Source organism: Schistocerca piceifrons, chromosome 5 (genome assembly GCF_021461385.2).
Source record: "Schistocerca piceifrons isolate TAMUIC-IGC-003096 chromosome 5, iqSchPice1.1, whole genome shotgun sequence".
Lineage (NCBI taxonomy): Eukaryota > Metazoa > Arthropoda > Insecta > Orthoptera > Acrididae > Schistocerca > Schistocerca piceifrons.
Window position 1 is genome coordinate 134,728,807 of NC_060142.1, and position 15,228 is coordinate 134,744,034.

Consider the following 15,228-nt stretch of genomic DNA (forward strand, 5'->3'; position numbering starts at 1 on the left):
TCGGAAGGTGCGAGATGCGGATGAGGAAGAACAGCCCAATGAAGTTCTGTGAGCTCTTCTCGTGTGCGCAGACTTGTGTGAGGTCTTACATTGTCATGAAGAAGTTTGTTTACATTTATGTGGAGACGAACACACTGACGTCGTTTCTTCAGTTTCCCGAGCGTAATGTGGTGTGGTGTGGCAGCACTCCACTGGCTGCCGTTTTGTTTCTTGTTCGAAGTGATGAACCAACGTTTCATCACCTGTGACGATGTTAGACAAAACATCAGCCTCGCGACGCGCACGCAATTCGGCACAGATGGTCCTTCGTTGCTCTTTATGGTCTTACATTAAGCGGTGAGAAACACAGTGGCATACACCTTTCAGTACCCCAGCTGGTGGACCAATAGAGACGCCCTGTTATGCAGCGAGATATCGGATTGTGATCCGTCCGTTACCTCCAATGAGAATATGTACGCGTTCCAATACTTTAGGAGTCTTAGCTGTGTGCGGCCGGCTGGCACGTGGGAAATCAGACATGTCTGAGAGACCTTGTTGCGATGATGACTGATGCTTCACCCAACGACTCACCGTGCTTTTGTCCACTGCCAGGTCTCTGTAGATATTCTGCAAGCGCCTAGGAATATCTGAAACGCTCTGGTTTACCGCAAAAAAATTCAATGACAGCTCTCTGCTTGGAATCCACCTTCGTTACATACGCCATTTTGAAGGCACGTATAGCGTCGCTGCCTTTCAGAACTTCACGAAAGTATAGTGGCGGAAGCGAGAATATTCCACGACGTCCCAGAACAAATTCCCCATTTTTTCTACCGAAAGTGGCCGAGAAGTGCATTACTTAATGAACGCCCCTCGTTTAATTAGAGAGGACGATGTAATGGTTCTACCTCGGTTGTCGGTTACCCTTCTTTATGGCATTTCGTTCGTACGACTTTCCAATTTCTGCATTAGTGGCCATTCGCAAATCGTATAGGTGAGAACATGTCGTACTACATTCAACTGCTTAGCAGCGGGTTGGGAGTTCCGGCAGCAAGCACATGTCCGCAGCTAATAGCAGAGTTGTCCACCTCACGCTCGACGCCGAGGCCATGTTCATCCCAAGCAGGGGCACTGCCACGAATAAAACCGTCTGGGACATTTTTCCAGTACGTCTCCGGCGGGCGACGTAAATTTTCCCGGCCCATCACGAGAAGGAATTGGTACTGCACTGTAACATTTTTCAAGCAGTGTTGTGCACGCAGCCAGAGAGGACTCACCACTGGAAGAGGCAAGACAGCAACTACGTAGTCATCGGCTACGACCACAGCTGTGAGTCGCTGTTACGAAAAGAACAGGGCTTTTCGGGAATGGTAGCTTACTAGAAATCCCGCAACGAAGCGTCTGCTCAACCACATAGGCGAGAAATACATAAGGAGATCGACGAGCACAAGAACCAAATAGTGAACAGAGTGGTCACCCTAAATCTCAGTGATGGTTCCGCCTGGAAGGAGGCATGGTGCTTCCTACGCAAAACAACAGGGATTCCTCCATTTCAAATTGGAAATACGGTAGTCAGCGAGTCTTGACGGACGTCTTAGCAACCAATTTCCAGCCAATAGACGAACTGATGGACCAAGCAGATGGATATCTGGTTCACGAAATGCTGCCAAGATCCTTGAACCACAGGTTGGTTGGTTGGTTGGTTTGGGGAAGGAGACCAGACAGCGTGGTCATCGGTCTCATCGGATTAGGGAAGGATGGGGAAGGAAGTCGGCCGTGCCCTTTCAGAAGAACCATCCCGGCATTTGCCTGGAGTGATTTAGGGAAATCACGGAAAACCTAAATCAGGATGGCCGGACGCGGGATTGAACCGTCGTCCTCCCGAATGCGAGTCCAGTGTCTAACCACTGCGCCACCTCGCTCGGTGAACCACAGGTAATTGAAGCATTAGAACCAACTGCTGGTAAAGAGATCCACTGCCAGATTCACTGCCTAACAGCAAGGAAGGCTGGAAAGATGGACCAGATCCTTCTACACCTGCCACCGCAAACTGTTGATCACTTGGTGGCCCTTTTTAACACAGAAATGAGGGCTGGAGACTTTCCTGCAGTACAGATTTATGCACAGACCGTGGCCATCCACAAGCCTGGAAAAAATGACAATTGCACAACAAGCTATTAAATGATAAATCTACTCTCTGGAGGACCAAAGATGTTTGAGCGTCTCTTCCTGCGATGTCTGTTGGACCATGTAGATGTCAAAAAACCTTTTACCTGATATCCAGTTCGAATTCCGGAATGGCCATTCTACAACTCACAAATTTCTGCTTTTGGTGGAGGATGCAGTGGAGTCCGCTAACCGTCACTAGGTCTCTGGAGCCCTGCTGCTCTCTGTCACCATGGCTTTCGACTCCTTGGCATAAGGGTCAACTGTATAAGACGCTAACACGTGGAGTCCCAGCACTGCACGTGCTACTTCTGTGCTACTACTTGGATGGATGTACCTTCCATGTATGTGCAGCCGACAGTGTCATCACGTCATCCCATCGCCACCAGGGTACATTAGAGGTTGGTGTTTGGATTGCTCCTACATGCATTGTATACCACGGACACCCCCACACATAATGTGTGAAGCTGATGGAGAGCCTTGTGCACCAAAAGCCTTATTGCACGGATACTACAGCAGAGACTTCTGACAGCGATAGTCAACTTGGCCACTGGGAGACAAAACTATGGCTAACTTTCTACCTAAATAAGAGTCAGGCCATCAGCACAACGAAGAGGATAGTGCCAGCAGTTCTGCTATCCGTCATCGTGAAGGAAACAGCCGTGGCACGGTCCTTTCACGACTCAGGGATCTATATCCAGTACTCAACTGACACTCTACGCTCCCAGCCCACACCGTTCTCGCTATCTATAAGTGCCTCATACAAGCTCTCCTCGGACACACAGCAGTTGCTTGGGCCAATGCTGCCGACGCCCACATCCGATTACTGCAACAAATTCAGAACAGGATACAGCGACTGGCTCTTCACTTTCCTTGGGACTGTACTTTGCGAGAACTGCACAGATTGACTGATGTGCTGTGACTGAAAGTATGATATCGAGAAATTGTGAGGCAGTTCTGAAATATACACATCCGAAACCTGGGCAACAAAGGCGAGTGCCTAGCTCACTCAGCGATGGCCACACTGCCTTCAGGACTAATGGGGTACAATAATTTAAAAAATAACATAAATAATCGTAAATAAAATAAACAACATCCTTACTTCGGTAGCATCAATACGTTCCATTAAATTTAGTGCAACTAATGGTACCTATATGTAAGGACCCGAACAAAACCCTGCAAGAGGGTTGCAGGTGAAATACAGTTTTATATCTTCACCTTCAATCGGAAGTTGGGATTGTCCAATACCGAAGCTCGTGTCATCGTCGTCTGTCCTAAGCCTCGCACTTCTCACAATCTGACAATAAGCACTGAGCTTGATCCAGCTTTCATTTCTGCAATGGCTATCTCATAGCAGTTGCTTTCTCTCTTTCGCCGATAAGTGAATAGCAAATACTAAATAACAATCTGCAATATTTCTGGAACAATGGTTCAAATGGTTCTGAGCACTATGCGACTTAACATCTGAGGTCATCAGTCGCCTAGAACTTAGAACTAATTAAGCCTAACTAACCTAAGGACATCACACACATCCATGCCCGAGGCAGGATTCGAACCTGCGACTATAGCGGTCGCGCGGTTCCAGACTGTACTACCTAGAATCGCTCGGGCAACCCGGCCGGCTTGGAATAATCGAATACACAAATAGTTAAGTAGTAATTTCCTGGAGATGAATTTTCTAGGAGAGCTGAGTCGGTGTTTATCAGACAGACAATACATTGATTGAAATGCCGGGAAGTAAATAAAGAATTCTGGTATTCTCTAACATTTCATCCATCAGAATTAGACAGGGCTTTGCGACACCTAAATTATAATGTTGAACCTAGTAACCAACACGTTTCCAGATTGTATTTCTCCATGTATTTCATACCATATTAGCATCTATTAACATATCATACATTTTGTACTTTCTGTTCATACTACTCTTTTTGAGTTCTCCTTGTCAAATTTTCCACAAGTCTCTCAAGTATATTCGTCTGAATCTGATCTTTAATTATTGTGCTCAAATACGACAAAGAAGGTGCCTCTCATAGGTAATGATGATGGTGAGGTCCCATTCTCCGAGGAGCGTAGGGGACGATGCAGGAGACCCACACCGCTGTACTAGGCAAGCTCCCAGCGGAGGTGGTTTGCCATTGTCTTCCTCCAACCGTAATGGAGATGAATGACGATGATCAAGACGACAAAACAACACCCACTCATCTCGAGGCAGAAAAAATCCTTGACCCGCCGGGAGTCGAAGCCGGGACCCCGTGGCAAGACCACGAATTGCGGACTCTAGGTAACATGTGCATAATCTGGACACTAGAAGATTATGTATTCAAGTCCTTTCAATGTCCTTCACAGAAGAACTGCCCTTTATATTGGACCAGATATGTTCGCTATGCTTCAGTGTTGATGTCGGTGGTCCAAGGTGGGTGCTCCTACTCGTTGTCAGGAGTCCAGAGGGTAGCAGTTTTGTTGCTCAGCAAAATCTGATATTTAGCTTAGGTCCTGAGGTCTACATAGGCAAACTTCAGAGATAGTGGTCTCTGTATTTCAAATTGAGGACGTGGGATAGGACAGTAATTTGCTAATAAACCATTATTGCACTACTCTTAAGCTAAATAATATGAACATGTGTGAGCACTCGATTCATTGTTACCATTTGAGCTCACTAATAGTGACAGTTGGGAGGTGCACATTTTTGCTCATGAGTACTAAACTTGAGAATATCTAATTTATTGGTGTCAGATACTCTCAGTAGGTCCCAGTCAGAATGGGCTGTGAAAGACCCAAAGTATGTACAACTTAAAAGGTCATGTGATCCCTATGAACTCGCTCAGATCGCCCGGGTTCGCGGGTTCGATTCCCGGCGTGGTCAGGGATTTTCTCTGCCTCGTGATGACTGGGTGTTGTGTGATGTCCTTAGGTTAGTTAGGTTTAAGTAGTTCTAAGTTCTAGGGGACTGATGACCATAGATGTTAAGTCCCATAGTGCTCAGAGCCATTTGAACCATTTTGAACTCGCTCAGATCAATTGTGAAAGTATGTCATATGATGTCTATCCTGTAAGTACCTGCTACAAATACAGGCAGTGTTTACGTCTGAAGACTAAAATGTGTTACCTTTTTTTCATGGACTGGTAACAAGTGAAACAGCAACAGTAACAGATCATGAAAATTCACAGATTCAGAACTTATTATGTATTTCACATGACACAAGCACACACAAATCTTGCATTTCAATCTTGCAAAACAGAGGCGATCAGATGATACAACGTCAATTGCTGCTCTGACTAGGTGCCATTGACTGTAGTTACCTACATGCCAATACTACTGATGCACACACTAGTCTAAGAAGGCAGCAATCCCAAATCCCTCAGTCAAATGTGGGAACTGAACAGGCAGCGAAGTGCCTACATCGTGTATTCTTCCTAACTATTTCATTTGCTAAAGTGGCAAAAATCCTATCTACCTCTGGTTCAACTGTTCATCATTATATTTCAAAGATTAATACTTGTGCGTATATCATCCCTGTAGGGGCGGGTGCGGTCTGGAGGAAAGGGATACGCATATATGACACTTAAGCACAGAAAGCAAGACTCTATTGATAACCAGGTCACAGCTGTATAACATAGCATCATAACTTTCTCTGGTGGATGTACTGTTAGTAGAATCACCACTTACCAAGGTGGCTGGGTGCAGCACCATTTGTGTTGCTTAGTTCACAGGTAGCTAGCGATGGGTCAGAGGCGCCCTGCCTCGATCGCTTTTCCTGAGGTCTTCCAACTTCAGCTGGGAAGCGGAGAGCGCCACCCTCGGCTTCACCCTTGAGCGGCTTCAGCTCGCTGGCGACTGGTCGGCGCGCGGCGTGCCACTCGAGCGGATGGAAGAGCAGGCTGCCCACCAGCCCGTGCGCTGACACGCCACTCATGACCAGCATGGCGCCGCCGAAGCCGTAGGTCTCCAGCAGCACCCAGACCAGGTACGGCATCACCATCAGGCTCACGTTGCCGCCCGCTGTAGACATGCCGACGGCGCTGCCCCGTTTCTTGAGAAAGTAGTTCTTGACGGCCAGGAAACCGGACGGTTCGACGAGGCCGCTACCGAGACCTGTGCATCGTACAGGCGAATCCGATGCGCTAAAATGTGGCTTATTGTTCGCCTACAAAAGAAACTTTGCTTCATGAAAATGTTTCGAGAAGGAATGGGCATATGTTGGGCGTTGGTAGTAAGGATCATTATTATAAGGCAAGCAGGGGGGAGGGGAAGGGTGGGGGCAGGTTGATGTGCTTCCATTGCAAACTTCTCTAGCATGTAGAGGCCAGTGGACAGAGAATGTTTTGAATATGAATTCGTGTTCAGAGACTCACCATTTCCATGCCGTAGCAACAATGTTTAATGCTAAATACTCGTATTTGTCTTTCAAACCGTGAGCCAACTGTTTCCATGTCAACTGTTCCCGTGCCAAAAGCCCAGCTAGATAATCTTCACTAGGTGCTCTTACCTCAGTCAGCGAAAGTCTGTACCGAATATTTGGAAGACGAAAAGAGACATAAATGAAAAGGAGGTAGGAATGTAAATTACACAAGTACGTGAAACGCTGCATGAAGTGCTCCAGATGAAAACACTTACTGCAAAACAAGTGCCATGCTCGTTGGCTACATAATAAAAGGCTCCAAAGAGGAGAAGACAAAGTTTTGTGTTTTTAATAGGTGGAGCATAATACGATGGATCTGTGTTGTCGGTGCACAACAGTAGAAAAATAACTGTATCCTCTATCAGTCGGAGAGCGAAGGGAATTAGGCACTGAAAAACATTAATATCTTCGTGTTTGCGGACAAATCGTGACTGTGTTTTGCGATTTACATGGTCTCATCCTGAGCGAAAAAGAGAAAAACAGTGATTTTCTCTCATTAAGCAGCGTTACTGATGCATCTGGACACGGTTCAGTGCGTTAGGAGTATTCTTGCATGGAGAAACGTCGCCTTCTCAGAAATGTATTCTGACCTAAAAGGTGCTGGAAATCAGCATCCAAATATTGCTTCATTCACCCTGCTTCACACATATAGCCTGATAGGATGCTTTTGTTTCTTTTTAGCCTAAACAAAAGGCACGGTGAGAAGAAACTTTCGTCGAATAAAATATTTATCGGTCCTCTAAACGAGTATTATGCGTAACTGAAACAAATTTCTTTTTTGAATGAATAAAACATGGGGCTACTATTGGACTACATCTATTAGATTCAATGTCAAATTTATGTCTTTTGTCCCTAAGTGGTGGCAAGGACAGTATGTAATCAACTCGGCTTCAGGATATAATGAAAGAAACAAATTTCTTCGTGAACACATAATAAATAATTCACAGTTATGATGTGAAAAAGAAAACAGTAGTCACTTCAGGGGCATTGATAAAGTCTCTCAACTGGAGTACAGCTTGGCATCATTAGTCAGTCCTAACGATGTCCTAACAGAGTCCCCCTCAGTCGATGTACATGCTGGCTCGTGGCATATTAGCAGAGCGCTGGCTACTGATGGGATTCCAGTACTCAAACCAATGGGGAAACGCAAGACCGATAAACTGGGTTAGCCAAATAACAGTTTCCTATTCGACGTCATGTTGGCCACAGGCTGGCTGGTGCCACACTGGTAGAGCGCTGGTACCCGACGGGAGATCAATGATCAAACCGGCATCAATTGCAGCGACAATGAGCTGCAGACGGGCCTGGACACAAGGAGAGGCCTGTCCAGAGTCTATCTCAGAGCCAAGTTGGAAGCAGAGTGAATGTTTATAATCTGTAGTTATATCACTAACAAGATCATGAACTAATATGGTTACGAAAAGAAAGAAACAAATTTCTTGTTGAACACACAATAAACAATTCACAGTTATGATGTGTAGAATTCAAAAATGTTTGTTGATATCATAAAACAAATGAAGATTGGCCCAAATGATATCATGGTCAGCCTCGACGTGGTTTCTCTGTTCACCAAAGTACCTGTGGATGACACATTACAACTGTTGGCGGCTCATTTTTGCTCTGAAATTTTGAAGTTATTCCGGCGTACCTTGACGACCACTTACTTTTTATACAGTGGAAATTATTATGAAATGACGGATGGAACAGCCATGGGTTCGCCACTGTCACCAGCAGTAGCGAATTTTTTCATGGAGGATTTTGAAGAACGAGCGTTGAGCAGTGCTCACCTCCACCCATCATGCTTCTACAGATACGTCGACGATACTTTTTTAATCTGGCCACACGGCAGTGACACGCTGCAGCAGTTCGTCGAACATTTAAATGGTGTACATCCAAACATAAATTTTACATTGGAGATAGAACAGGAAGGGAAGTTACGTTTTTAGATGTGTTGGTGGAGCGAAAGCCGGATGGACGACTGGGCCATTCTGTGTACAGGAAGCCAACCCATACAGACTTATATCTGCATAGCCACAGCTTCCATCATCCGTCTCAGAAGAGAGCTATGCTGAATACTTTAGTACACAGAGCCAGGACTATTTCCGACAAGGACCACCTCGGTCCTGAGATTAACCATTTGACGACTGTTTTCAAGAGGAACGGTTATTCTGCCGGTGAAATTAAATCAGTATTGCCCAAGAAAGTAAGACACGACGCCGGCCATATACAAGAAGAGGACCAACACATAGCGCGGTTTCCGTTTTGCGGTGCTACAACAAGCAAGATAGGCAGAGTCCTAAAGAGGCAAAGAATAAAACCAGTTTTCCGACCACCTAGGAAAATTAAGGAAATGTTGAGACCAGTCAAAGATAGTCTCGGCTTAAGAGTGCCGGGAATTTATACTATTCCTTGCGAATGCGGCAAGAATTACGTGGGCCAGTCTGTAAGAACCGTTACCGACCGCTGCATCGAGCACCAGCGGCACCTGAAATACAGGTATTTTGAAAAATCAGCGGTGGCTGAACATAGCCTGCTTAACAAGCATAAGATTTTATTTGAAGAAACCAGAGTAATAGCCCACGCATCGAATTACTGGGACTCTGTGATCCGGGAAGCAGTCGAAATTAGACTTGCCGATAATAACTTTAACAGAGACAACGGCTATGCACTTAGAAACACTTGGAAGAGTGCACTGGATAAAGAAAAATCGCAGAGAAAAACTTCCCGCACTTTACCTCCTGATTCAAGGGATGGCTCTGCAAGCAACGCGGGATAGAAACTATATCTATGGAAGTAGAGGGCACCGCTTCCCTACGCGCCATATCGCTGTTGCTATGACGTATTCCAGCCAATCAAAAGCCGTGCTTTGCATATAAAAGTGGGAGCCTCGCTAGTTCACGACAGTCAGTCACGTGGAGGTAGTGGTCGAAAGCTTGGAGTTTTATCCTGAATTGACGCGGCATGTACACCGAGAGATTTTTATTCAAGATCATGAACTGATTGTGCAGATCCACGCTGCATACATTCGAAGAGACAAACAAACGAAATGAGATACAAGACATAGCAAAAGTGCAGAAAGAATGTAAGGGAGTTTGGAGAAAAGCTCAGGGACAGTCCCGGAGAGTCTGGAATCGTAAAGGGGAGACAGGGAGAGAGAGAAATTGGAGAGGGAGAGGGAAAGAAAAGGCGCAAGAAAAAACTACATAAAATATATTCACAAACAGAAACAATTAACTGACCTATTAACATGCTGTAAGTAATGATTATGTGGGTGAATGAGTTGGCGAAACTCGTGAGGAACATGCCTCCCGCAGTAAACAGACTGCCGACGATGGACACTTGACGAATGGAGAACTTCTTCAGCAACGGTCCGGTGAGGAGACCTGCAAACACAGTGGAAATAGTAATCTAATAAGGCAACATACGCTGTCACACAGAAATGACGTTTAGCTTTAAGATATTAATAACATATTGTAAGTAGGCTGTTTAGGTTTCTTTATTGGTAACGCCACGTAGCGCTCTATATGAAAAATCACTGACTGTGCTGTGTGCAGTCTGAGGCTGGTCGGCATTGTTGCAATATTCGCTATTGTAGTGTTGGGCAGTTGGCTGTTAACAGTGCGTAGCGTTGCGCAGTTGGAGGTGAGCCGCCAGCAGTGGTGGATGTGTGGAAGTGAGATGGCGGAGTTTTGAGAGCGGATGATGTGGACGTGTGTCCATCAGAGAGAGTACATTTGTAAGACTGGACGTCATGAACTGATATATATAATATGACTTTTGAACAATATTAAGGTAAATACATTGTTTGTTCTCTATCAAAATCTTTCTTTTGCTAACTGTGCCTATCAGTAGTTAGTGCCTTCAGTAGTTTGAATATTTTATTTAGCTGGCAGTAGTGGCGCTCGCTATATTGCAGTAGTTCGAGTAACGAAGATTTTTGTGAGGTAAGTGATTTGTGAAACGTATAGGTTAATGTTAGTCAGGGCCATTCTTTTGTAGGGATTTTTGAAAGTCATATTGCGTTGCGCTAAAAATATTGTGTGTCAGTTTAAGCACAGACATGTATAATTTTTCTAAGGGGACGTTTCAATATAAATACAGTAATGCAGTTTTCTTCCTGGCACAAATTACTGTCGTATGTATTTATGACCGAAATCCATTAGCTAGTTTCCGTCTTTGAACCCCATATTAGGCTTTTAACGGAGGTGTGTATAGTGTATCGAAAAGTAAACTCCAGCCAGATTCCATTCGCCGGTAGTGACTGGTTATAAATCTCTGTCGGTTCGCCTCCAAATACGTGAGAAAATCCTTAACTCAATCGCCATGATCATTACCTATATGTGTGTGGGAGAAAGAATATGTAGACTCGGAACACACCTTCTAAGAACTCAAGACCATTCTTTTTCGTGATGCATGACGTCTTTCTTTTAACATCTTTGACTGCAGATACGCCACTGTTGCACTGACAAATAGTACAGTTCATTTCTTAACCATATCTCCGACTTCTATTACACCATACGAACCTGGCAAGGGACAGTTACAAAAAAGATTATCGCACAGTTCTGTGGACAACCGCTGTCATGACTGAATTACAATTCTTCGAGTTTCCTATAGTAACTATTGACATGGCATCAGTCTTTGTCACAACTATATTAACGTAGGACACAGGTTCCATTGTTTCATAAGCGACGGTGCGCTTCAAAAAGCAGTATTCTCACTCTTTCTTTCTTTCTTTTGCTTGTGCCTTTTTCCCGCAATGACGCAGGGTCGGCATGGTTAATCGGAATTGGCAAGGTTAATTTAAGGAGGAGTGGCCGGATGCCCTTCCTGCCACCACCCCGTACCCCCCAGGACAGAATTAGTGTAGCCCAACTGTCTTCGTCTAGTGCAACCCATCGAACAGTGCGAATGTGTGCAGATGTCTGCGAGCCGTGTAACTGAGGCGGAACGTGGGGACCAGCCCAGTATTCACCTAGGGGATGTGAAAAACCGCCTAAAAACCATATCCAGGCTGGCCAGCACGCAGGCCTCCGTCGTTAAGCCGCCGGGTGGAGTCGATCTGGGGCCAGCGCGCCTACCCAAGTCCAGGAAGCAGCGCATTAGTGCTCTCGACTAACCTGGCGGGTCAAAAAGCAGTATTTTCACTGTTTTGCACTAATTTGTTTCATTCAGTATTTTTCAGGGACACCCACTACTCTATGCACGAACCCTTGTTCTTGAATTTTTTAGCAGTTTTAGTACCATGCAACGGTTGTCCATACAGCTTAGACAGCTGCGTCGTCCGGAATATATTTACCCACTTACTAGTATGACAATGCACCCGCGCTGGGCTGGACGCATACATTGATTCGGTTGGGAAGGGCATCATAAAACGACTGTATCCTCTCCTGATTGGCCCACTACTGCTGTAAATGATGATTGATATCCTGAATACCAACAGTGGAGCGAAGATGAGATCCAAGCTGGTCCCACACATGTTCTATTGAGTATGAATCTGATGGTGGTGTTGGCCAAGGGAGCACCTCAACTCCCTGTGGGCAGTTCATAAGCACATGCACCATTTGTGGACGAGCGTTGTTCTATTGGAAAATGTCATCATGATGCCGTTACGTGAGGGATAACACATGGCTACTTAGGGTGTCTGTGACATACCGTTGTACCATTAGAGTTCCTTCTATCACTAGGAGCTGTCACTGATGACCCCCCACACCCATGACGACAGTAAGAATGCCATGGCTCTCCAGAACATTGTAGGAATGGGACCTCTCCCAGTTAGCTGCCATACTGGACGATGATGGTCATCCAGGGTAGCGCAGAACTGTGATTCATTACTGAAAACAATGCGACACCATTCATCAGCAGTCCATGTTTCCCAATTACGGAACCATTCCAAACGCAGCCGTTTGGTGTCGTGGTGTTAACAGCGGCCTACCCATGGAACGGTAATTCCCTGGTCTGGCTGCTGCTAGCGTCCGATCAATAATGTTCTAGCATAGCAGGCGCAGATGAGAAGAGGTTACATAATGCTTGTCGCAAAATACAGAGGAATTTACCTGCCATAACGCCAACAGCAAAGTACAAAGAGGGTAGTGTTAGTTTTTTTTCGCGGTTAAAGTATGGTACCCTTATTGCGCTTAAGGAAACGTTAAATGTTCAAGGATGGGAAACCATTTTACAGCCTTCTGTAATGTGTAGAGGATCAGTTTCTCAAACGATGACTGTGTCAGAATGACAGTGTATCTTCTCATTAAGCACAAACTGTGAGGCAATGGTTTATGGACAATAATATTCCTGAAATCGACTGGCCTGCCCAGGGTCTACACCTGAACGCAATGGAAGACCTCTGGGATGAATTAGAGCGTCAACATCGCTCCATATTGCCGGCCGGGGTGGCCGATCGGTTCTAGGCGCTACAGTCTGGAACCGCGCGACCACTACGGTCTCAGGTTCGAATCCTGCCTCGGGCAGGGATGTGTCTGATGTCCTTAGGTTAGTTTGGTTTAAGTAGTTCTAAGTTCTAGGGGACTGATGACCTCTGAAGCTAAGTCCCACAGTGCTCAGAGCCATTTTCACCTTCTCTAGTTTCGGGTCTTGAGGAAGAATGAGCTGTCACTCCACCACAGCATTCAGCATTCACTGAAAGTTTCCCCAGAAGTGCCTGGATACTTTTGATGATATATGGTCCGCCCCTTGTAGCTGTGTGGTCAGCGTGACCGAATGTCATAGCTAAGGCCGGGGTTCGATTCCCGACTGGGTCGGAGATTTTCTCCGCTCAGGGACTGGGTGTTGTGTTTTCCTTATCATCATCATTTCATCCCCACCGACACGTAAGTCGCCGAAGTTGCGTCAACTCGAAAGACTTGCACCAGGCGAACGGTCTATCTGACGGGAGGCCCTAGCCACACGGCACACATATATATATATATATATATATATATATATATATATATATATATATATATATATCGGACTGAATGCCACCTGGGGCTGGTGACGTTGTGGGCACGTATGTAGTATACAAGAGGGGCCGAGTCGAATAAGAAATTATTCTAGCGACGAAATGGCCTGCAACTGTGGAAATACACTGTCATATGCGACTCTGGTAAAGGGCAGATTGCTAATGGTCGACACATGAAACGAGTATCTGGGAAACGGTGATGCTCGTCACTGTCCGTATACTACTGTCGTATCTGTGGAAAGTGGTTGAAGGCAGCTCTGACAACACAGGACAATGTAGATGCAGGCACAAGTGTTTCGAGCACGCCGTTCAACGCACTTGTTGAACGTATGACTCTGCAGTAATCGACCCCTGCGTATTCTCATGTTGACCTAATGACATCATCAGTTACAATTGTGGCTGGCAGTGAGCCATCGTCGTTGAACTGCAGATCAATGGAAACTTGCCTGATTGGATGAATCAGATACGCCGTCATTCAAGCTCCTCGAAATAACGCACCGAGCTACGGACGACGGCGGGGTAACAGTATTAGACTCTGAGGGACATTCGCCTGGGTTTCCATTTGACATGAGGTGGTAATTGAAGACACTACGGCCTACGTGGTTATTATTCGGCACTACTTGCACACCTTCGTGCTTGATGGCTTCCCTGACGGTGATGGTGTCACCCAGCGGGACAACTGCGTCGCAAGGTCAGAGCAGTGCCGAGCGAGGTAGCCGCGTGGTCTTGGGCGTTCTGTCACGGTTCGCGCGGCTCTCCCCGTAAGAGGTTCGAGTCCTCTCTCAGGCATGGGTGTTTGTGTGTTGACCTTAGCGTTAGTTTAAGTTAGATTAAGTAATGTGTAATTTAGGGACCGATGCCCTCAGCAGTTTGGTTCCATAAGATCTTACCATAAATTTCCAACCTTTTTTTTCAGAGCAGTGCTACAGTGGTTTCAAGAGCATAGTATTGAACTCACGTTGATGTCTTGGCCACCAGATCCTCTTGACGTGAAACCAGCACACAGCCTGGACGCTATCGGGTGCCTGTTGCGCACCTATAAACCACCGGCCTTAATTTACGCGAGTTACGTGACTTTTGCGTAGACATCTAAGTAAACCTACGAAGGCCTCATCGAATCCAAGCCACGAAGAGTCGCTGCCATATTGCGTTTCAAAGGTGAATGTTTTGGCGCATCAGTGTAGATCGCAAAGCGCTACTGACGACAGTTGGCACTTTTGGTTTCCCCTCTCATACACAGCTTTTCTGAGATGTTGGCCGTCACATTTTCTGCAGTGCACTGGCTTGCCACAGTGTATAAACTAAATGCTCGACGCCTTGGCGCCTACTCACTGTGGACTGCTCGGTTTGGACTACAGTTTAGAGGCAGTAGTCCAGACATTTCATATATAAATTCCTTCTTATGCTTTTGAGGTGAGCTAAGTGTAGCCACCAGCAATATAAGTCAGTGGCAGAAAACACAGAAAACGGAATCTTGGATGAGCAACTCGACATTTAAATCCTGTGCTACTGTATACAAAACCAGTTCCTTGTCTATTAAGTCACTTCGAGTAAAATAAGGCGTAAGAGAAGGGTAGAAACTGTAGAAATAAAGAACGTACCACTTTATGATTTGTTGTCCTCTTTTTTTAGGTCATCAGTATTCTGACTAACCAGTCACGACTTCCTTTCATGATCTTACTGTCTCATAACAGAGTCGCACAACGTCCTCATTTATTTCGATCTCTC

At 45.7% G+C, this 15,228-nt stretch overlaps 1 protein-coding gene across 2 annotated transcripts in view; it reads right to left on the bottom strand.

The window, feature by feature from the left end:
- Positions 1 to 15,228, bottom strand: part of LOC124798558 (monocarboxylate transporter 1-like) — a 94,142-nt gene that overhangs the window by 36,289 nt on the left and 42,625 nt on the right. For both annotated transcript variants that reach the window (XM_047262017.1, XM_047262018.1), the window contains 2 exons: positions 9,782 to 9,925; positions 5,810 to 6,235 (listed from right to left, as the gene is read on the bottom strand). In XM_047262017.1, coding sequence (XP_047117973.1) covers positions 5,810 to 6,235; positions 9,782 to 9,925 — 570 coding nt within the window. The remainder of the gene's footprint in view (positions 1 to 5,809; positions 6,236 to 9,781; positions 9,926 to 15,228) is intronic.